General features: G+C 47.0%; 1 protein-coding gene across 2 annotated transcripts in view; it reads left to right on the top strand.

Annotated features, from left to right (window-relative positions):
- The first annotated feature begins 15,275 nt into the window (after nucleotides 1-15,275).
- INSR (insulin receptor) overlaps nucleotides 15,276-24,370 on the top strand; it is a 42,392-nt gene continuing 33,297 nt past the window's right edge. For both annotated transcript variants that reach the window (XM_062510421.1, XM_062510422.1), the window contains exon 1: nucleotides 15,276-15,816. In XM_062510421.1, the coding sequence (XP_062366405.1) occupies nucleotides 15,276-15,816 (541 nt within the window). The remainder of the gene's footprint in view (nucleotides 15,817-24,370) is intronic.

Raw genomic sequence — 24,370 nt, 5'->3', positions numbered from 1 at the left:
TTAAGCATTGTGTTAAGAGTTCACTAAAATAAAACAGAAAAAATAAACTCACATTTTTAAAACACCGCTGCTTCTAGAAAAACTTGTAGACTGCAGTAAAGTGGGGTTTGTGTGACAGCCTGAGAGTCTCTGTAGGTGCTTGTGATAAGCTGAAATCAAACCCTTCTGCATCCCTGCAGGTCAGCGCTCAGCTGTGTCCCGTGGAGGAGGTGAGGGGCAGCACGTGGCCCCAGCTGTGCTTTGGTCTGGAACCAAACCATGGGGTGTTCCAGGCCTGGCTGCTGATCCCAACAGCCCCAGGACAGGGGATGGTGGGGGAAGAGCTGTTTGTCACAACTGGGTTCTTGGGAACACCCAGCTTTGCTTTGAACACATCCCAGAGCACAGGCTCTGTGTCAGAGCTGTGCTCTCTTCTGTACAAACCTGTCCCTGGTAATGAAGACACTTAGCACTTTTTACACGAAGTATTTCTGTTCATTTCACACGATGTTTGCAATGTAGTATTGCATGTTTGCAATGCCACTCACTTATGGATTATCAAATGAATAATTATATAATGAGGTACAGCTTTTAATTCCAGCTACTCTGATATCAGTGATACACTCCTGTTTTACTTACCTTGAATTTAGAGAAATTTATAGTTGTAGGACATTTCTTCATTTATGGACATTTCTGCTTTGCCCAGTTGTTTTCCTTCATCTGTATGTGATACTTGACATTTCACTGTGCTTCATTAGTTGGTGCTGTGTCACCAAATTATTTTTCAATTCTAATTGTTCACTACTTTCCCTGCAGGCATTTCAATGCCGAGCTCTTCTCTTAGAGGCTGAATGTGATGCTGGCGTGATTTTTTTTTTTGTGTGTGTGAGATTTTGGGGTGCAACCTTAATCCTTCATCATACATAACATTGTCCTCCTCAGTGCTTGAAAGAATTTACTTTTTTCCTAGCTTGAAAAAGATTCAGTGCATCATTGCAGACAAGTTTAAAACTGAATTTTGCTATCAGCAAAATGGGTTGCCTATAACTTTTTGGCACTTTATAAACTAGGAAATTTTTGATTGGAAAGACATGAAAGGGAGCTGCTAGTGATAGCTTGTCTCCCAAGTCACAGATACTGATTTACAAAGAAACCTGCATGGAGGGAGTTCAGAAACCACTTATCTTCTGACCATTGACATTTCATGGCTGTTTGTTACTTTGAATGAACGGCCAGGAGTGAACCCTGTAACACTTTTTGTTATCTCCAGTGGCCGTTGAGCAGTGAGCCTCTGCTTCCTGGGGCTTCTCTCCCAGGTGGAAGGAATGCTCCCTTCTTCCCCCAGCCCAAGGGATCCAATGCCTCAGCAACCCCTGCACACAAAGTCTGGGTTGTTGTCTTTGCTTTTCCTGAGTTCATTTAGCAATTGGAATCATTCAGCACCACTTTGAAGATGGGAGCTGATGTTACTTAGAATAAACAATGACAGTGCTTTGTGACATCTCCCAGATGAATGAGTTTTTATTTTTGACTGTCCTGTGGGGAGTGGTGGATGCTCTGCTGCTCCAGCCCTCGGCTCCATTTCGTGGCACAGGGCTCTGTGCAGCTCTCCACAGAATAATACATATAGAATATGTATAGAAATAGCCTTCTGTGACAGTTGCTTAACTTTCCCAAAAGCTTGGGAAATCCAGATCGGGAGATGTTTATCAGGCACAGGGCTGGGCCTTGCTTGGCTTCTTGGCAGACTACCTGCTTTGAGACAGCAAGGAAAATTAAACCAAAACCCTTTTGGAGGCTTGGGTCATGTCAGGCCAGTGGATGCAGCAATTCAGAGTCTGGCAGCAGCAGTGACTGGGTCAGTCTCAGCTTTTGTGGCCAACACCCTTGGTGGCAGAGAGGCCGTTGTTACAGTGCTCAGTGTTTAGCAGTGTCCTCTCACAGGGAGATGGGATGTGCTGCAGGATCCTCCACAGGCTCTCGGTGAGGGTGCAGGAATGGCAGGAGCAGGACGCTGGACAATGACTCCTGTGAATGGGCAGTTCCAGATTTTGGGCACGTGTTCCCTTGGGTTTTCTATGCACTTTGTGCATCAGACTTAAGAGGCTGTGAGCAGCTTCCCCAAACTGTCAGCTATTCTGCCAAAAGGGAATACCCTGCAAAAAGTGAAAGGGAGGGAATGGGCAGAGCAGGGTTCTGCTCCTGACTGTTCCCTCTGTGACACCCAGTGTCACTTCCCTTCTCACTGTCTTCTGTAAACCTGCCATGAAACCTCAGAATTTAATCTTATGGTTTATAGTTGCAATTTAGTTTCTTTTACGAAAGAAATTGTTTTCTGTGAGGGTGGTGAGGCCCTGGCTGTGGCTGCCCCATTGCTGGAAGTGTTCCAAGCCAGGCTGGACATCAGGGTTCGGAGCAGCCTGGGACAGTGGAAGATGTCCCTGCCCATGGCAGGGGTGGGATGAGATGGGCTTTTAAGATCCTTCCAACCCAAACCATCCTGTGAATCATAAAAACTGTAATGACAGTGCTAAAGCAGCTCAGAGCAGATACTCAAATGTCGAGGTCTGCAGCACAATTCCCGACGTAATTCCTAAATCCCAGTGCCTGGCACGGGGCTTGCTGGGAGCTGCTGTCCTGACCTGCCCCACTGCTGGGAATCCGTGTGCACTCGCCGTGTGTCCCACTGAACGGGAGTGACATTAAAACCCAACGGCGCTGAATCAATACCACCTGTCACACGGTGCCACCGTGACATTTCTGGCATCAGCGCTCCCTCTAATAGGAGCTGGAAGTGGGAAGCAGCAGCAGTTAGTGAATAATGGATCAGATACGCCTGATCTGTAACATTTACAGAGGGAGGGCGTGTCTCCCAGCGACAGAACAAACCGGTTATCAAACGGGAACTGGGAGTTCTGGCTCGTCCAAAACGCAAACCCTGAGCAGCGCCGAGCACAGAGCCAGGGTTTGTGAGCCCCTGGTGCTGCCCAGAGCTCCAGCGCTCCCTCCAAATTAGACTCTGGATCAACAAAAATAGGCATTAGTGTCAGGAAATAACCCAGGAAGGAGAGGCTGGGGGTGAGCTGTGGGTCAGAACTGCTGTAGCCGGTGGCTGGGCTGGAAGCCGGTGCGGCCGTGCTGGGGGCAGTGATGTGGTGGCTGATGGAGAGCAGGGAGCCTGGCAGCAGGCAGTGCAAAACACAGCCGGGACTGCCAGAGGAGAGCAGCAGAAGCTGCAGGGAAGGATGGAGGATGGAGGGTGAGGAGGCTCGGGGGGCTGAAGGCCACATCTGTCTGGCTGTCTCACATCTGGGCCCTGCTCACCAGCCCCAGGTTGGGAATGGTGACAGTACTTCGGTTTTGTCAAGTTGAAAACTTTGATGCTGAATTAGAACAAAAATATTCTGACAAGGAATTAAATATTGCATCTGCCTCTGTGACACCCAAAACTCAAACTGCACGAAACCAGAAACTGGACCAAAAAAAAACTAATATGAGGCAGTGCTGCAGTTGGCCATGAAGAACTGGAATTTGCATCCTTCATCTTCAGGGTCTTTGACCTGCATGTGCAGAGAGATGCCCTCTGCCATTTTCACCCTGGCCAAAATTTGTATTTGCTCATGTAACCATAGAATTCTCCAGAAGGATCTGACAGTGTTTCCTGTTTCAACAGAAAAAAGCTGAGACTTCTGTCCTTAGGACATAAAGTGACCGGATCTCCATCCTCTGAGCCTTCTCACTGAGAAAATCACTTATCGGATTTGGTGTGGACGGAAGGAAGGGCAAGAAAGGAACTCTGTCAATCCATGACGTGAAATATTTTATATTAAGACATTTGGCAAAGGATTTTGTGTGACTCTAAACAGGATGAGATAATTTTCCAAGGTCAGCTCTCCTGTACTCTCAGCTTTAGGTTTAGTCACTGAGAAGTCAATCCTGTAAACCTTTGCAGCAACATCCTGCCAGTGATGCAGAGACTTGGCTGTTGTTGGCTTCAACAGCAGCTCTGCTGCATCTTCAAAGGGCAGGAGGCTGAAAACGTGCAAATTGCCTGGGGAGAAATGTGTGAGCAGGAAAGAGTGCCTGGCAAATTAATAAAAACAGCGCAATCCTGTAGCTCTGGGTAAGGTAAGAGGTAACTCTTTACCCACTCTTGTTCACAACAACTCTTGTTAAGAGAGGGCCACAGTGAACTGGTGGAGCAGAAAGTGGGAATTCTGACCTCAGCTCAGCCTCCACGCTGCTGTGTGGCTTTGGCTCCTGAACTGGTTTTCAAGCAGTTTAGTTCTTAAAACAGAATTTACCAATGGAACTTCTTGGTGAGTCAAGTGCTCCAAAGCTCCTTTTGGGCACAAAATTTGTGTTCCTTGACTATTCCCAGGCTGGTTAATTAGTGAGGAGCTTTAATTTGTATGGCTAAAGATACACAGCTTAATACCCACCCGTGTGTTCCAGTGTAGAGAGAAAAGGATGTATTTGTTTTTCAAGGTGTGAAGTTTTCAGCAAGCTCCATGTGTTGGTGTTTGGGAGCTAAGCTGGGTTCTCTCTCCACAGACACTTGTGACAGTTCAAGGATGTCACTGCTGCAACATTCAAGCTGCTTTACAAAGTCATTGTCCCTACCTGTTTGTGCAAACGTGGTTCCTGCTCCAGGGATGGTCTTCCAAGGACTTCAGTATGAGCAGCATTGATCTGGAGGAGGGATCTGTTGGGAAATTGGCACTCTTTGGTTGGTTTGATATGGAGGGATCTGTAGGACAGAATAAGAGACCTTGGACAAGGGATGGAGGGACAGGACACAGGGATTGGCTTCCACTGCCAGAGGGCAGGGCTGGATGGGATATTGAGAATTAGGAATTGTTCCCTGGGAGGGTGGGCAGGCCCTGGCACAGGGTGCCCAGAGCAGCTGTGGCTGCCCCTGGATCCCTGGCAGTGCCCAAGGCCAGGTTGGACACTGGGGCTTGGAGCAGCCTGGGACAGTGGAAGGTGTCCCTGCCATGGCAGGGGTGGCACTGGATGGGCTTTGTGGCCCCTTCCAACCCAAACAATTCCATAATTTAAGTAAGGAATGGATCAAACCAAAATAAATAAGTCTTTGTAGGGTCAAACAGATTGATACACTCTGTTGCAAGTCTCTCTGTACTTATTTTCATAGGAGGATTCAGATCTGACCCCCCATGGTCTGTGACTGTCACAGTTCATAGCAGACCCTTGTCCCTGCTTATTTCCAAGTTCTTTTAACTGAACCATAAAAAATCTACAGTGGAGAGAAAGAAATGTGACTGTTGCCAATATTTAATATATCAAAATGGTGATTTTAGTAGCTTCTTGAATCAGGAGTTAAAGAAGAGCCTGCATTGCAGCTATTAGGAAAAAAAAAGAGTAAGCAGGTGTTGGCTTAGTTTCTAAGCACCCACATTGCTTCTGTTGGTTTATCTGATTGCAAACCAAGTGCACTGTAGCATGATGAATATGTAGCAGTGAATGTATGGGAAAGATGCTGGAAAGGTTGCACCCTGATGTTCTTAGTAAGTAATTAGAAACTAAAAATAGTATTTTAAGGAAAGATAATAAATCTCTAGCCTTTAATCCTCATGTGCCAATGTGTAAGCTGATATCATTATTGCATGAAAGCCAATGAGAACATAAGTGAGTAAGCAAGAGCAGGTTGCTGATACAGTCACAGTATAAATTCCACATAGCCCGAGCTGTCCAGGTGATGTTTGACTCTGTCTGTTTTATGCAAAGGCCCCAGTCATAAAGCAGGTTAATTTGCAAGCAGAGAACACATACTTTTGTTGTTCATTTCCATTCCTTGACTGTCCTTACTTCCTGAAGGAGTGTGGAATAAGTGGGGCTCCAAGTCTCTCTGCACTTGTCAGCTCAAGGCAGCAGTGTGAGTTTGGGAAAAAGGGACAGAAATGGGGGAAATGCCTTCCCATGACTGTGGTTCTGAGGCACCAGTGGGCTGAATTAAGAGCTCCTGTGCTGTGCAGACACACATCTGCTGAGCTGATGACAGAGAAAGCATCCCCACTTAAGCAGAGCCTTTCATCTCAGCATTTAAATAGTCTGCAAATGCCAAGATGCAGTTATTGTTGCACAGGTACCATCCCAGCTAATCCTGCTTACGCTGGTGGAATCAGGCCACCAGCCTTACCCTGTCCTGAGGGAAACCTCAAACAGCGTCGGGGGGTGAATCCCAGCAGCAGAGCCCTGATTTCACTGACCAGCCCTCCTCTCATTCACACTGTCTCATGTCCCTGGGACAACTGCAGTAATTCTTTACCTGGAAAAGCAATGAAAAGAATTTTAAATAAGGTAAACTCATAGTGCAATTCAGTGTCCAGACAAAGGGGCTGAGGCACAGTGACCTGCTGGTCACCACTGCCTGCCCAGGGGCCCTTAATGTCATGTAGAAGTAAGAGATCTGTTGTAAGCTAAAGATGGTGGGATGAAAATTTTAAAGAATGTCTATTTGCCAAGCATTTTTGAATTAAAAAAGGCTTTATTCCAGCAGTTTATAACTCATTTGTCTCGCAGAAATGGCTGAAAGCAAGAGCCAGATAAAATTACTGGAAGTTGCCAGGAAACGTACTGTCATGGCTTAACACGAGTGCAGCGCAGAGATGATTAAAAAAAGGCACCAAACGGTGAATCCCACTGGAAAAAAGAATCATCAATCTGCAATGGCTCTTTGGGCTCTGTGATACTGAAAGCAGTGGTAGATGTTATCCTCATGCCAAGCTCTGTCTAGCTCCACAGCAATTCATCCTTTCCAAGAGGAGGAGGAGGGACACGGGCACAGCCAGGGCAGCGGCCCTGCTGCCAGCACTGGGGAGACAGAATCCCAGAATGGTTTGGGTTGGGAGGGGCCCTTGGGGACCATCTCGTTCTACCACCTTCCACTGTCCCAGGTGCTCCCAGCCCCAATGTCCAACCTGGCCTTGGACACTGCCAGGGATCCAGGGGCATCAACAGCTGCAATGGGCACCCTGTGCCAGGGCCTCACCACCCTCCCAGTAAAAACATTTTCCCTAATCGCTAACCTAACCCTAGTCTCCTTCCATTTGAACCCACAGAGAGGTGAGCCTGCTCAACTCATGCGTTTTACTCGCTGAACGCTACCGAGGCCGCAGCGGCTCCTCGGGCAGCGCCAGCAGGGCTGACAGGGGGCCGGATGGGTGGGTGGGTGGGCGGACGGACAGAAGGATGGAGGACAGACGGACGGACGGACAGAAGGATGGACGGACAGACGGACAGAAGGATGACGGGCGGCTGGGTGCCGCCGCTCCTCCCCCGGCCCGGCCCGTCCCGTCCCGTGCCCGCGCTCCGCGCCGCCTCTTGCGGCCGCCCCGCTCGGCTCCCAGCTGACGGGGGCAGCCCCTTGTTTACCGGCCGGGCGCCGCCGCCAGCCCGGCCTGCGCTGGAAGGGGCCGCCGGGCCGGGGCCGACACCGCGGGCAGGGAGGGGCCCGGCGCTATAAAGGGGCTCGGCGGGGGCTCCGCCGGCGATGCTCGGCCGGGCCCGGCCCCCGCGCCCGCCCCGCGGGCTCTGATTCGCGCCGGGCGGCGGCGGCCGCGGCAGCGGCGCGGGATGGGACCGAGAGCGGCGGCGGCGGCGGCGGCGCTGGCCGTGGCCGTGGTGCTGGGAGCCTGGTGCGGCCGCGGCGAGAGTGAGTGGGGGGGGCCCGGCCGGGAGGGCTTGGGGGGTGGGGGGCGGCGGAGGCGGCGCGGGCCCTGCCCCGGCCCCGGCCCCGCCGTGCCCTTTGTACCTGCGCGGGGCCCGCGGGCAGCGCGGCCGCGGCCCGGAGCGCTCCCGGGTCACCTTCACCCCCGGCCCGGGGCCGTAGGGGAGGGCCCGGCGGCGGCCGAGATTGGAGCGGGCGCAGCCGCGGGGAGGGCAGCGGCTGCCCCGGAGCGTCCCGGCCCGCGGGGTCCCGAGCGGGGCAGGCGCCGGGCCGGGGTCAGCGGGGGCCGCGCACGGGGCAGGGCACGGGGCAGGGCACGGGCCCCTCTCCGGTGCCGCTCCCGAATCCTTCCAGGGACGCTTCCCCCGTCCCTTCGCGCGGCCCTTCCTCGATTCCTCCCCGGGTCCCCAGCCCAGTCCCCTCCCCGGGCCCTGCCCGGGTCTCTTCCTCGCTCTCGTCCCCGGTCCCTGTCTCGGACCGCTTTCCGGCCCCTTCCCCGCGTCCCCTCTCCCGATCCGCTCCCCGATTCTTTCCCGTGTCCCTTTCCCAGGTCCCTTCTCGTGTCCCTTTCTTTCTCAGGTTCCTTTCCCGAGTCCCTTCCCCGGTGCCCTCCCCAGCCCTGTGCCCCCGCCGCTCCTCGGCTGCCTCAGAACCGGCTCCGGTTTCAGGAGGGTTTAGTGTGGCCAGACGCGGAGGTTTTGTCTTTAACCGCTTTTAGGTAGTGTGCCAAATCCACAGGTATTACGATGGGAGAGCTCCGGGGGGAGGCTCTGTACACAGGGCCTTGTAAAATACAAGACAGGGGTATAAAGATGTTGTGTTGGAGGTCACAAGCTTGTTAAACCCACGGCTGGCTCGAGGTTAAGCCTTACGAGCTGTTTTGATGGGTGGTAACATTAAAGAGAGTTGCTCAGGAAGTCTTTTTAATGAGAGGTTCTTCAGTTTAGGGTGATCCTTACAAATTTTTTTGACAAAAGGAAAATATTTATTTAAAGACAGCTAACTGGATCCCTGGGTCATGTCTCCCATAGACAATCTGCCTGGTGGCTTCCCCATCAGAAAAAGCAAGAGTGAGAGAATCAGTACAAGTACAGACAACACAGTGATGGACATTACTGGGATATGTATGGGTTTCAGGAAATAAAGCAGGATTCCTGTGAGGCAGCCTCTTTTCCCAGCAATAGGACAAGTCACGTATTTCACAAATAACCCAGTTTCTTCCCTCGTAGGGATTTTTTACATTTGAAACCCTACAGGAGGCCGGTGACACTGTGTTACCTTGGGAGGGCCAGTCCCAGCTGCTGTGGGCAAACCTGCCCACCTCCAACAGAGATGGAAAAGGGAGTTGACATGTAGCACTAATAATAAATAAATACGTGTGCAACTGGAGTCCAGCAGTTCCTAATTTGAAAACACTATTATTACTGCCACAGCGCAGCTGGTGATTTGGTTATTTATTTAAATCATATTTGTTTTTTGGGGTTCAAGCATGTTTATGTTCTAAACTCCTAATCTTTGCTGTGTTTAAACAGCGTGGTAGGGAAATGCACTCTTGAGTTCATGGATGGAGGAACAGGGACACAACACTGCAAAGCAAAGCCTGGGCTGGAACATTTCCGTATTGTTTTTACGGTGCAAGTACCTAATGAAGTATTCTGCACACAATTTGGACCATCAGAGCCCTGATTTGAAAGGTTTTCAGCTGCTGTGGTGTTTGATTCTATTTTCGGGGGGCTTGGCTCTGTTTCCTGGGAATGGTGAGGCCGTGGAGCGGTGGGGATGGAAAACAATGTGGGACAGGCACTGCCTGGCTGGGGAGAAATGCACGGACCAGAACTGCAAAAGGAAACAGCTTTCTGAGCTGTCTGATGGAGGCAGCTTTCTTGGAGATCAGTTCCCACAGACAGGCCCCCAGGTAATGCCACTTTCCAGGACAATATTCCCCCCATCCGTGGTTTTCCTTGTGCCCCACAAATTTCTCTCCCCTTTGGTGCCTTTAGGCAGCGTTGGGGAAAAGCAGCAGGTACATGGAGGTGGTTCAGGAGGCAGATGGGGTGACATGGTAAGGTTCACGTTTACATCCAGATTGAGGTTTTCCTCATCAGTCCATCCCATTTTCCTAAATATTTTAGGAATACATCATGTGAGCACTCTTCTTCTCTTACATGTGGTTGAAGGTAGTTGCTGAGCTCAGAAATTGCTGACAGGAGTAGAAGAAAGGGTTAAGGAAAGAAGGCCTGACCTGTGCATAAAATGAAGATCCATATATCTTGTTTTGGGAAGAAAGACAGGTTTGCGTATTTTTTTTTTTACCACTGTGTAAACATAACGCGAGGTCTTGAAATAAATCTTGCACATGACTCATGCCTGTCAGTTCATTAGCTCTGGTATTTGGGGTGGGATTTACCTCACCTAGTTTTAGGCATCTGCTAACGGAGCACTTACTTTGGGCTCCTTTTCTGGTTAATAGAAAACTGATCAATGCAGTCATGGGAGTTTAGAGTGCTCTTCTCCCCTTCTGAACTCTTCCCCTAAATTTGGGAAGTGCTCATGTGCTCCAGTGCCTGCTGCTGATGTGGGAGTTGGGGATGCAGTTGAGAGATCTCTACCTAAGTCATCCTGTGGGACAAATTTCACTGTGTATTGCTGTAGTAGGTTGCTTCTTAGTTGGTATCCTATCTGGCTGACAGAGATATTTTTGTGCTTGTAAACTCATTAAGAAACTGTTCCCTTGTCTCACCTCAAGCCTCTCTTAATTTTTTTATGTTGAAAGACTTGGTGTAGAATGAAATTTTGCTCCTGGGAGAATAAAAGTAGGAAAAGTGAGTGCAGAAGGGCAGGGCTGTCCCAAACCCAGGCCCCAGCGTGTCCTGTCCCTTTCTTTGGGGAGAGGCAGCACAGTGGCTGCCTCTGTAAAGCCCCAGAGCTTTCTGGAGGTCAGTTTTGGGGTGACTGCCTTGTGGGATATAAGTGATGCTGATATGGGCAGGGTGTAGAAGCTGTTCCTGCTGCCTTTGGAGCAGGGGGGATCCTCAGGTGTGTCAGCACTGAGTGATCCCAGTGCTCCCAGGGTGCTGTCACCCCAGCTCTGGTTATCTCTGCATGGAAATGGGGCAGGACGAGTTTGGGTTTTTGCTGTTTGGGTTTTGAATCAAATGAGGGGAGCATAAAGACAGCCCAAAACAAGCTTTAAAGGCCAGACTTTGAGGGGTTTGCCCTCGGCTCGGTGGCACCAGCTGGAGCACCTGGGATGTTCCCTGGGGCTGGGGGTTTGTAGGGGCTCATTTTGGAGTCCATATCCAGTTTGCTCAGCTCGAGGTATGTGAGGTGCAGAACTGAAGTATAAAAATCCGTATTACACAGTTAGATGGTTTTTGTGTTTATTAAACAATTGCTGCAGTTGGCTAGACACTGTGTCACAGTCCTTCCCTCTGAGCTGTTACCAGGAACTTTTCCTGTCTCAGCAGTTATCCCAAGAAACACCCAAAAATCCTTTTCGAGTTTCCTAAAGCCACTTCTCAAAATCAGCCTTATGTGGAATCGCAGTGCTTTTGACCCAACCCAAGCAAGTGTAATTTTTCTGCAATAGTTTGTTTATTCAGGAGGCAGCAAACACTACAAAAAAAGGGCAGAATTAACTAATAGTTACCTCAAATGGTTTGCAATCCTTCTGTGCCAGGTTACACTGGCCTTGATTGTTAAAGGCCAGAGCTCTGAAGCAGTGAATCATTAAGGTTTGGTATCCACATGATTTACTATAAACAAGGTTTAAGTTCCAGCTATTTCCCTGGTTAGACTCTATCTTGAACACTTAACCTCTAGCATCAGATCTGGTTTCTTCATTCAGGACTTGAAGGTTGTTACCAAACCAGTTTGTCCAAGAGGCTTTGGCATCTTGGGGTTTGTTTGTTTGTTTGTTTTTTAAAAAAGCGTGGCTTCAGCTTGGTTTTCTGGGGGGCTGATGGAACATGTCTAGGATGATTTAGTAGTTTTTTCAGTGAGTAGCTTGGTAGCAGGGATGGAGCAGTGCTTCCTCTGGCAGCTCAGAGCTCTGCTGCTGTTTCTGCTGAAATTTAGGAATTTATGTGTAGTGGAGGTTTTGCCAGTAGTTCACACAGGAGCAGCTTTGGGCCTACTACTGGAGAATCAATTTGTGATTTTTTTATTTCCCTGAAAGCTGATTTATGTGTTTTTTTGAAACCAGGTTGTCTGTGTTATAATTGATGGCTCAACTTTGCTCTCCTTCTTCTGGGATCAAACCTGCCTTGCCTTCCTACTGAATGGTTGATTAATTCCCCTGTCCCTGCAGAAGAAATACTATTGAGAGAAGCTGTGGAAAAACACTTATTACTTTGCTTAACACTGCTTCTTGTTGTCTTGGTAACAATAAATTTATGGGGTGACTTAAGCTGCTACTGCATGAACAGGAGATATAAACTGCTGAAAATTCAAAGGCATGAAAAGATGGAGAAACCTCTGACTAAAAAGCATATTTTGTTTCAGATGTTCTTAATTCCTTATTACTCTCTTTGATCTTTGAGATCTTAAAAAGAAGGAGCTTAGATACCATTTATCTCTTAAAAACTAAATTGAAGTAGAACCTGAAAAATAAATCTGATTTTTCTCTGAATGTGAGGAAAAGTAGCTGATGAATGATGGGCGTTATACTTCCAGCTCTGGTAGATTTATATTTTTAACTCTTCAGAAGCTTCACTCCTCTCTTTTTAGATTCACCTTTAGCTAACCTTTGTTCTTAACACATCTTTTCAAACTATTTGGAGTTGTTAGCCTTTGGTCACCTTTCCTGCAGCATCCAGTGGAGAATCTGTGTCAGGATGGGGAGAGCTGGGAGGGAGGGAGGTTTGTACCCTGTGGGGGTGTTTAGATGGCTTTGGTGTTTTTTGTGGAGGTTGGAAGATCTTACAGCAGCTTTTGGGCTGTTTGGACCAGGAGCAGCATGGTTCATGTTAGTGGTGATCTCCAGAAGCTTGAAAGGTTCAGGAGAAGAGTAATTTGACTGGGTTTGAGTGTTTAAGGAAAGGGGTGAGTGCTGTGAACTCCAGGAGTGCCAGGACACAGGGAATGGCTTCCACTGCCAGAGGGCAGGGCTGGATGGGATATTGGGAATTAGGAATTGTTCCCTGGGAGGTGGGCAGGCCCTGGCACAGGGTGCCCAGAGCAGCTCCTGGATCCCTGGCAGTGCCCAAGGCCAGGTTGGACACTGGGGTTTGGAGCAGCCTGGGACAGTGGAAGGTGTCCCTGCCATGGCAGGGGTGGCACTGGGTGGGCTTTGAGCTCCTTCCCACCCAGCCAATGTGGGATTGAGATCATCCTCTCTGAATCCTTGCTGGCTGTGGATCTGTGGATCCATTCCTCTGCCAGACTGGACTGTGACTTTCCTCAGTGCTGGGCACTGTGTGAAGCAGCAGCTGCCCACCCAGGGTAACTCCTCCAGACCAAGCTCCTTAGCTCTGTTCCTGCAGAAAAGGAAGATTTCCACAGCCTGAAAATACAGCCACAGCACTCCTGTGGCTTTGTCCTGACTTACCTGACTGCAGATGTTTCCCCCCCTGCTCAAGGTGCCCTGTCCAGGCAGCACACCTGGGATAGTGTGGGTGCAGGGCTTGTGTCCAGCCCCTGGTGACTCACCTCATTCTACCCAAAATGATGAAAGACAGAGGCAATTGTGCTCAGGGTATTCATGCATCTCGTGGCCTTCAGCCACAGCAATAGCCTGGAGCTCTGACTCTCAGAAGTAATTCCTGGTCTGTATTTTTTGACCTTTCCTTTTCCTTGAGGTCAGCTGTCCACTGCAGCAGGCAGTACATTATCCTGTGGTGGGCACCACCCCAGCACTGCCTGTGTGCCCCACAGTCATGAGAACCAAGAATAAATAACAACCAAGATGTTGGAGTTTGAGTTTATCTGGTAATTTTGGCTGCACTGGTGGCTTGTACGTTGAATTCCATCTTTCATTTCCTTATGTGTCCTTCTGTTACTTCTCCTTTCACTGTCCTGACCTGCCATGCACTTGCTTCTTTAGAAATACCCATGTTATTTATTGCAAATAAATATCCAGAGCATTTAAACTTAATCTGTTGCTCTCCCAGGTCTTTTGTCCCAGGTTGGGATGTGCAGCAGTACAGGTTGCTGCTGGGTCATCAGGTTCCTTTTCCCACTTTTTCCAAGTACATCCTTAATCCTTGAGGCACTGTGTGCATTAGCTTTTTTCTTCCAGAAAGCAATTTATGAAACTACTTGGATATACTGCCAAAAAATCACATTGGGCAATAGCATTGCTTCAAATCCCATATTAGTATTGCCAATTTCTTTTTGTCTTGTAGTCAGTAGAGCAAATTTTTGAATAATCATTAAGATATTTGCATAGAATTTGGTTTTAGCCTCTACAGCAGTGGTCTGTGTTAAACCAGGAGGAGTCAGACAATCCTAATGATGAAATATTTGTGTTCACATCAGTTTTGTAAGGCTGGGTGATCCCTTGGAACTGTGATGTGGTGGTTTTATAGTTGGTGAACTTTACATATAGTGAGGAAAAAAAAAAAAGAGGAAAGAGCCTGGTTTTTTTTTGCTCTTAAATGCAGAGGGAAGACACTGGCCCAGCTGTAGACAAAAGAGAGAACCCTTTGAGTGGATGCAGTCTTCAAAAAGGAAAAATTCAGGAGGAATCCGCCTGGATTTGAGTATTAAGGCCTGCCTGATGTTTCTATGGAGTTGGTTTCAAAAGGGTTGTCACAGGGAGTTTTATTGTGCTGTAGAGGGTGGGGCTGCAAATTTTCTTGATTTCTTACCTGTGCTTAGAGTTGAAAAAATATTTCCCTATTCATTCTGTTTCGTTTTGCTGGGGCCTGGATTCTTCTTATTCAGTTTATCTTCTAATTTATGCTTCATGTATTTGTTCACTTTGCCAGTTCTTTGGTTACTGGTTCTATGAAATAATCTGCCCAGATAGTCAGGACAAGGAGATTTGCACCCTTGAAAAAATAATAACAAAAAAAGCCCCAACACCTCATCTGAGAAGAATGCTCAGGGCAAAAATTACTAATTCAGTAAATTACTCCTGTCAGCAGAGTCTGGGCAGGAGCGTGGGCTGTGCTCCTGTGCATTTCCAGGTTTTCCTGCTTTCTTCCCAAGAACTACCATCTCTGGCCATTATTCTTTTCCTATCTTCCCCTCCCTGCAACCATTCAAAATGACTCCCTCTAATCCCTGGCATTAATTGCACAATCTGAGATGAGGTAGGTGTGTTGCTGGCAGCTACCTAGAGAAAACAGCACAGACACCTCTGCGCTTTGTGAGTGCCAAGTGATGTTCCAGAACTGGTGTTACCACTGCAGTCGTGATAGAGGCAACAGGCAGGGACTCAAGATGGCAGAAAAAATTATGAAATGCTTTTGTTTTGTAACCATATACCAGGGAATGTTCCCCACACTGGATTTCTTAACACTTGATGCCTGCCTTGCTGAGGGGGCCACGTGTCCTGAGCGGAGCTCAGTACGGTTGGACAAAACTGAGCATTTAGAAAACGACAGCAATTAACCTTCTGTTAAATAAATAAACTGTCCTTTGCCTCCCAGTTTGCAGGAGCATGGATATCCGCAACAACCTGACCAGGCTGAACATGCTGGAGAACTGCACTGTGATCGAGGGCCACTTGCAGATCCTGCTCATGTTCAAAACCAAGCCCGAAGATTTCCGTGAGCTCAGCTTCCCCAAGCTGACCATGATCACAGACTACCTGCTGCTGTTCCGTGTGTACGGCCTGGAGAGCTTGAAGGGCCTCTTCCCCAACCTCACTGTGATCAGAGGGACTCACCTGTTCTTCAACTACGCCCTGGTGATCTTTGAGATGGTTCACCTGAAGGAGATTGGCCTCTACAACCTGATGAACATCACCCGGGGCGCCGTGCGCATTGAGAAGAACAACGAGCTCTGCTACCTGTCCACAATCGACTGGTCCAGGATTTTGGATTCTGTAGAAGACAATTACATTGTGGCCAACAAGGATGACAAAGAAGAGTGTGGAGATGTGTGCCCAGGCACCGTGAAAGGGAAGAGCAACTGTCCCCCCACGGTGATAAATGGGATTTTCATCGAGCGCTGCTGGACACATGATCGCTGCCAGAGAGGTGAGTGCACACTGAGGGGTCTCAGCTGGGGCTTTGCTGTCAGATTTTGACCTGTGAGGTCCTGGCAAAGGGTGCCCAGAGCAGCTGTGGCTGTCCCTGGATCCCTGGGATTGTCCAAGGGCAGGTTGGACATTGGGGCTGGGAGCAGCCTGGGACACTGGAAGGTGTCTGTGCCCATGGCAGGGGTGGCAGTGGATGAGCTTTGAGGTCCCACCAACCCAAACCATTCTGTGATTCTTTGAGGCCTGATAGGTGCCTACTGATTGCTATCGGTGAGCACAGATTCCTAAAATCAGAGCTGAAAATTGATATTAGAAGGTAAAGAGAGAGCCTTTGGGGTGGGTTTGAGCAGTTCCTTCACCTGTGTTTATAAGGCATCCAGAATTCTGCGTTTGGTTCTTCTGCAGAGTCAGGAACTGCCCAGAGTTCACCATTTTAGTGGACTGTGAGTGTCCTGTACAACAGTTGATACTCAGAGTGTGTTTATTGGGGTTTGGATAGGCAGTGAAAGTCCAGACTGACTGAGAGGCTGCAGCAGGTGGAAGCACAGCAGTGGGGAAAAGTCTCAGTGCAATAAACCCCATTCTGGAAAAGTGTAATTTCATCTGTACCAAAACCTTCCTGCCATAAAAGGTCTGTGGATGAGTGAGCAGGATTTGCACAGAGAAGAAGCTGGAAGACAAGTCATACCTGGAGGGGAAGGAAGAAGGAGGAGAGAAGACCTGGATGGGCTAGAGGGAGAAATTACAGGGCTTTGAGTCCGGGGCTTTGATTCAGGGGAGAAGCTGTGCTCAAAAAGCTCACTGCTGCTGCCACCCCAGTCCTCAAATGTATTAGAGTTGCTTTTAATTTCATACAGATTTGTTTTTTTCCTAACTTGGAACTGACCTTAAGCTTAGCTTTAATTATATATTGGCTTTGATTTATGTTAAATCTGACCTGACGGGGAGCAAAGTGAATTGAGGTGAGAGTGACACATTTAGGGTTGTCTGCCTTTCTGGAGGTCATGCATCCAAACGAGCCAGTGTGCCCTGAGACGAAATTAGGAAACTTGTGGGCTGGAGAGAAATTCTTGCCAAGCTTTAAAGGGCAGCTCTGAGTGCTAAGTGCCAAATTTGAGGAGGAATTCCTACCAGTATGCACAAACTAATGCAATTAATGTGGTTTCTCCTCTGCTACTCCTCACCCCAAAATCGTCCAGCTTCCTTTTAAAGAAAGTGGTTATTTTTTGTGGCCAGAATAACAGGGTATGAGCAAGAAGATGCAAGTGTGTATGTGTGTTCCTTTTTTAAAATGAAAAATAAGATTGTAAAGCATTTTATTTATAAACTTTCAGGTATGCAGTTACATCAGCACTGAAACCTGGTTTCTTACACATTTCATATGCTATATTTTCTGTTGTTTCTTAAGGTTAAAAGTCTAATTGGCACTTTTTTAGTGCCTAGACCATAATGCCTCAAAATTCCTGTGAATTTTCTGGGGCTGTGTTGCAGCAGACTGGAATGGATGGTTTTCTCTCCTTTAAAAATTGCCTGTTTCCATAAAACCTGGAGAAATGTAATATTTTAATGATAATATTTTACCATTGGGACAGAAATCTGAGCTCCTGAGCCTCTTGTGCAAGAGTTTATTGGAGGGCACCTGTCCAGTACCTGCCTCAGCTCAGTCTGTTTGACCCAGAAATTGAGATTTTAATCAGAAGATGCTTTCAAAAGGCACTAAACACAGATGCTCTGGTTTTGTGTGTCCCTTGCAGAAGGACCAGTTGGGAAGCTGTGCTCCTGCATATTTTGTGCAGTGACTGGAATGCACTTCCCAAACCACTTAACAAGCTGAGCTTATCTTTGTTTTGAACGTTTGGATTTGGACTTTAATTTTTTGGTAGCCGCTGTTTTGCCCAAGCTGGGATCTGTGTGATCCCGTGCCTTGTGACACCTGCCCCTGTGCTTCTGCAGTTGTTTTGACAGCCTGAGAGGTTTTTTTAGACTTTTTTTTGGTCTGTTTGTGAGGAGCCTTTAGACTCTGAGCACACGCTGATGGTGGAGGTGAAGTGACATTTATTTAGGAGCCTGCCGGTGCAATCGCTGCCTCCTCTGTTCTCGTGCCAGCACTTATGTATCCTTAGCATGTGTAATTGTTTTGTCAAGATTATTAAAAGCTTGTGTGAATTGTATTTTGGCTTTCCTTAGCCTGAAGAGCCTCGCAGCAGCTCCCAGTACCCAGGGTATTAATGTCATGAAATCTTTCCCTCTGCCTTTCTGCAGCTTATCTGGGAATCTTCAGCAGCTAATACAGTGCTGAGGTCTCTTGGCTCTCTGGATTTAAATGTATTCTCTTTTATTTCTTCTCTTTATCTTCTGACCAGAATGAAATGTAGCAATTTCGGTATCATTTTCACAGGGAAGTTTGGTTTTGTGTGGAGTTTTTAACCTAGGTTATTTGTACCCTTGGTTTGTTTAATGAAACTTGTGTAGAATCTCCTGGTTCTGTTTTTTTTTTTTTTTTTTTTTTTTTATTCATTTTTTTGCATTTCAGGATGAGAAGTTGTTGCTGTCTAAACTGCTGCCCTGGGACTGGGAAAAACCCTTAAAGGATATGTAAATATTGATTGTTTTGATTTGACAGAGTGGGTGTCAATTGACAGAGACAAGTCCCAAGCTGACTGGCTTTTCCAGCCTGCTCAGCTTGGAGTCTGGCTGGAAAATATTGGGAGATGGGCAAGAAATGTGGGAGAGCACCTGTGGGAAGGCTTGAAGATGTCACAGAAAATGAACCCCCTGACAGGAGGGGACAGCCTGGGGTCTCTTCTCCCAGGAACAAGGGACAGGATGAGAGGAAATGGCCTCAAGTTGCCCCAGGAGAGGTTTAGATGGGAGATTGGGGAAAACCTCTGCTTGGGAAGGTTGTGAAGCATTGGAATCACTATCCCTGGTGCTCAGAGGCAGTGAGGGTGTGGCACTTGGGGACAGGGGTTAGAGATGAACACAGTGGTGGTGCTGATGGTTGGACTTGGTCTCAAAGGTATCTTCCAGCCTTAAGGACTCTGTGATTCTCTGGAAGGTCTTGAGTGTGTGGGAAGTGGCAAAGTTGGGGCTGGAGTGTCCCCCATCCCTTCCACACCATTCCCTGCCTTTCCCCTGCCAGCTCTCTGTGGTTGCTCCGTGTTATCCCTTCTTTATTTAATTATTGCTTATTTAATCACTGTAAGTATCCCAGTTGACTCCAAAACTAACTTTTCAGTTACAGCATGGAATTATCTCCAAGGCACACATCCAAGCCTTTGAATCATCCCTGTAGCTACAATTCCAGCCTGGAATTTATTTTTTTTTTTCAGTTGGTGATAACGTGTTCAGGACAACAAAATAAAGGATCTTCTTACAGACATTGGAGCAAAGGTTGGGGATGGAACCAGTGGGGAGCAACTGAAACCATTTGTGGGCAGCTGCACCCTTGGAAAAACCAGGGGAGTATTGAGGACTCTGTGTCTGAGTGCAGGGATGTGTAGGTGGATGCACAATGGATTGAGATCTGTCAGGATGTGCTTCCTCAGAATTTTCTCTTTTTTTTCCCTAAATCATTCTTGTTGGTGTGAAAACCAAGTCGGTTCAGTTAAGGCCAACTCATGTTATATTTTGGGTAGGCAGGGAGGGAAATGTGTAGTCTGTTTGGAATTTGGGTCTAGCCTGATGCTGTTTATGGCAGCCAAGTGCTGTTCCTGTTCTGGGGGTTTTGTACCTCTTCACTGACATTTTTAACAGGGTTTTTTTTTTGCACATACACAGTTATTTTATTGCCATCAAAATGTACTTCTTGGCTTCTTGGTCCTGCACTGCAGAGACCGCCTTTGCTGAAGAATGCAGACAACAAAAATGCTGGAAATGCCACGTCCTAGACCTCAGTCTGGATCTGCCAAACATGATTTTCATATTTTGCATTTTTTCCACGTCCTTTTTTTTTTTTTCTATACGTCTGTCACTCCTCTTGCGGAAGGAACAATTCCCTCTGAAATAGGATTTCCTGCCAATTCTCCCTGCAGCCAGACTGCTCTGTCCATACAGAACTTGCAGCAGCGTGATGGGTTTGACAGTCTAATTATAAAGACAGGTTCAGCCTTTTATTGCATGTCAGGTCATGTGGAAGTGGAGTAAGGCAATAGGAAGGAAAAGTGGAAAGGCCAAATAAAAGTTACCAGCAAAATGATCTGCAGTATCAGACTAGTCCCTTGGTGAACACTGAAGGGCCACATTCCTGGAATATAAGGATGGATATCTGAAATAGTTTTTACAAGGCCAAGCAGTGATAGGAAAAAGGGAAATGGTTTTAAACTAAAAGAGGAAATATTTAGGCCAGATGTTAGGGAGAAATTCTCTACTCAGAGGGTGGGCAGGCCCTGGCACAGGGTGCCCAGAGCAGCTGTGGCTGCCCCTGGATCCCTGGCAGTGTCCCAGGCCAGGTTGGACATTGGGACTTGGAGCAGCCTGGGACAGTGGAAGGTGTCCCTGCCATGGCAGGGGTGGCACTGGATGAGCTTTGAGGTCCTTTCCAACCTAAACCATCCTGAGATAAACTCTGTAATTCTGTGAACTATAGGCTTCATTCATTAGAAGGTAAGATAGAATTCAAGTTCCCTTGCTCATCCTGAATGAGACCTTTGTAGGAATCTGTTATCCTCTTGATCTCTTCTTGCTACCAGGAAATTTGAGTTACTATGCATGTGGGCCATTTCAGGTCTGTCAGCAGGCTCCTTTTTTCCATCTGTTGTCTCATTTTCTATGATAAAAACAAAAGTTGTTCCTCCATTAGCGCAGTTTAGAATTTGTGGCAAAATAATGATTGGTGGAAAGTAGATGACACAGTCTGTGTCCATTGAAGAGGATGTACATCAGCAGATGGAAAGGATGAGAGTCTAGAATAATTAACATGCGAGGAGTTGCTAAAGAAAGGTGCTGTGTGAAAATAAGAATGTTTTTCCTGGTTTTGGTGGGATTTTTGGGGTTGTCCTGTGCAGAGCCAGGAGCTGGACTCGATGATCTTCGTGGGTCCCTTCCAAATCAGGACATTCTGTGATTTTTTTTTTTTTTTCTATCATGTTGGGAAACAAATCTAGAGACAAAGGGATACAACAGGATCTCTCTTTAATTTCCCTGTGATTTATCTGGGGAAAATTCTGGGACAGATATGGGACAGGTAAGGAACTGAGGAGTTGCTTTGTTCCCAGGTACAAGCAGCACAACAAAGCCCTGAGAAAAACATTGCTCAGTCTGAAATGTCTTTCAACTGCTGTGAAACAGCACTGAGCACTCTCAGCAAGCCCAGTGCCAGCAGAAATTCTGCCACTCTGAACATCTTCAAGGCAGCTTTGAATAACAAAGTTCAGAGGTGTGTGTGGGAAACGCTTTGTGATGTTTACTTAGGTAGAAATATTACTTAGCAACAGCTTCCTGTAATTTTTATGTGCTGGGAATTTCTGTAACCATGAGCTTGGTTTTATTACCTTTGTATGGGAAAGGGGTCTCAAAGTGCTGAGCAGACTCAGCCAACCTCAAGGGCAAAGATATTTTTAAAGCTTCAAACACAAAGGAAATTTTTCCAGTTGCTACTACATGAAGTGGAAGTGCTTCTTTTATTTGGAGATCTGATAAGGGCTGCCTTTTCTTCTTTTCTCTTGCTCTGACAAATGCCAGATGGAAGCTGACACCGGATAATCTGACTGGGGTGTCTGTGCTGACCCTGCCAAGCTCCAGCTTTATTGAGGGCCCATAGCTGGGGCAGTGGTGACACTTTGCCAACGCTGAGACATCCTAAACTAATTCACTTGAGCTTATTAAGAGTAGTTAAGAGATTTATGGTGCTTGGGGTTGTGATACAGCCCAGAATTGGGGGAGAAGGGGTGGAAACAATCCCTCCATACAAATGACTATTTAAGGCTATGCTCCTTAGGAAACACCAAACAAAACTGGGGAAGAAGCATCTGGAGCAGCTTTTCCCCACTGAGCTGGGGTGATGCAAGGCTGTAGGATTTCCATACAAAGGGTCTCAACTTGCTGAGAAATCCCCACATGTGCAGCTGAGCTGATGTTTCATGAGGTTCTTCACTGCTGCACCTTTACTTAAATTGGGGGTTGGGAAGTGAGGATTTTCTGCTCCTGTCCCACTTCCCAAGCAGCACTTCAGAAGCAACTGTCATCTGTAGAAATGTAAATACACAGTAAATACAGAGAATTCCTCCCCATAGTTAACAGATATGAATTCCTGTACAAAAGTCTTGTCAAGGCAAAGAGGTATTTTGCTGCTGCTGAGGTAAAAACTGGAGAAGTTTTCACCTTGTTTGGTTCAAGCTGATATTTTAATTCTTTCACCTTTCTCCAAAACCCTTATTTGTGTCAGAGTCTGGGCCCCTGGGGAGGCTGAAAGGAGTTCAGTGTGTGGTGTGCAGTGGTTCAGCACTGAGGATACTCAAGGTGTTCTTAAATCTCTGATCCTCAGTGCTGACTCCTTGGGAGTTCCAAGAGTGTTTCAGGTGGAACTTTTCCCCCTTCAAGAACGGTTCCAAATTACCTTTTTTTTTTTTTTTTTTTTTTTTTTTTTTTTTTTTTTTTTTGTTAAACAAGGGAACCTGCACTACCCCTTGTTAGATAAAAAAGCAGGGGAGCTGGTAGACACATTCTTTGGAAAATGCTGCTGTCTGGGTGTGCAAGGGGGAGGTCAGCATGTGAAAAAACATAATAATAGTGAGTGACAGAGTTAATGTGTGTTGGTAATGCATGAATGGGAGAGCAGGAAATGGTTCACCTGATGTGATGTGTTTGCTCAGGGAGGAGGAGATTTGTTTCATTCAGAGCAAATCCTGCTGGATCTTCAGGGTGCTTTGGTGCTGTAAGCAAGGATGGGGAATTAGCCAGCTTGTTTATTCTGTATGTTTTCTTCCCTTTACACCTCTTTCATGAAGGCAGGGCAATGAAATTCTGCATTTTAAATATTTTAATTATTGTAAAAATATTCTAAATCGAGTGCAATTCTGATGCTCCTTCCCAGATTTAGGCAAAATGAGACAAATAAATGTAAGCTGTGTGATGGGACAACAGTCTGATTTTACAGGGAAGGGACTGGAAATCTTTGTTCAAGGCTGTGAAGGGATTGTGAACTATTGGGTCTGTACAAAGAAGTGCATTCAGAGTGTGTGAGCAGACCAACTGAAATATGTCACTTGGCAAAGCACTCCTAAACATCTTTCCCTATCAGGAATTGGATTTGACAGGGGTTGCCTCTGTAAATAATGGCTGTGCTTAAAAAAAATCCCAACAAAACACAAAATCTCCAAAAAAAAAGGTCAAAACCTCCCAGGTGTGACCAGCAGAAAGATTGTTTCTGACTGAAAGGTTGAGGATTTCAGGACCTTTTGATTAATTACAGAGCTGGGGAATAACCAGCCATGTCCTGGAGGAAGCAGCACTCACCCTCCTCTCAGCTTGTAACAATAGTTGGGTACAAGTTCAATGATTAGGCTTCCCAATTATATCCTATAATTGTCTGCAAATTCCCATTGAGGGATGTGAATGAACTTGCTGGGATGTTTATGCTGCTTAATTAAGACTGTTGGTTAGGTGGGAAAGAAAAAAACCCTTGTGTCAGGGGAAGTTGTGGGGGTCCTGACTGGGATTGCCTGCTTGGAATGAGCCTGTAGTTATTTCAGTTCCTGCTTTGACCCCAGATTTTGTCTGGCATTGCATAAGTGTGCAGGGAGATATGGATCACAGCCATTGCCTTGTCTTTATCTCAGTTTTTTAGATGAGGGTACTGGGGGGCACTGGGCTGACTTCTCTTTTGGCTTGTGACGTGGAAAACAAACAGAGAATTAACTTTGGCTCCGTGCAGTGCTTCAATGCTGGCTGAGTGCTTTAATGGTTTTGTGTGAAGAGTCTGGATTCCTTGTGAATCTGGGTTTAAAGTGACAAAAAAGGGCAGGATGCTCAGCACCCGTTTTTGTCCACACAGTTTTATAGTTGGAATTGGATGCTCTGTACTAAGAAGGAGCTTCTGTACCCTCAGTAGGAATTCCTTAATTTGAGGTTGTGTTTATTTTCCTGCCTCCTGGGCACCTTCAGGGCTGAAGGCTCTGAGGAAGATGATGTTTTGAAGGAAATCCCACCAAAGGGTTGGAAAGTCCAGTTAGAATAGCATTCAGCAGAATATTGGGATTGATTCTCTTCAGTGAGATTTTAAAGAAGCCAGGGTGTGCGTGGTTTTGGTGCACTCCAGAAACAAAAATGTGATTTTAATCTTGTTTATTAGGTCAGAGGTTCCTTTTTCCAAAGATGCCAAGAACTACTGCTCCATTTGGGCAGTTTCACCTTTTGCAGAGCTCAGCTCTCACACTGCAGTTGCTGATGCACTGGCAGGTGCTGGACAGGTGAACTGTCAGGAATTGTGACCCTTCTCAGGAATTATGCCTTGTTCATAAGCATAAGAGGGTGGCAGGTATTTAGCAAGATTGGTCTGATGAAGAGTGCATAGCTTGCAAGGTTTTTAGGCTGTTTTCAGTGCAATTTGGAGG

Source organism: Cinclus cinclus, chromosome 28 (assembly GCF_963662255.1).
Source record: "Cinclus cinclus chromosome 28, bCinCin1.1, whole genome shotgun sequence".
NCBI lineage: Eukaryota > Metazoa > Chordata > Aves > Passeriformes > Cinclidae > Cinclus > Cinclus cinclus.
The sequence above is the reverse complement of the archived record's forward strand: the minus strand, read 5'-3'. Positions and strand labels throughout refer to the sequence as shown.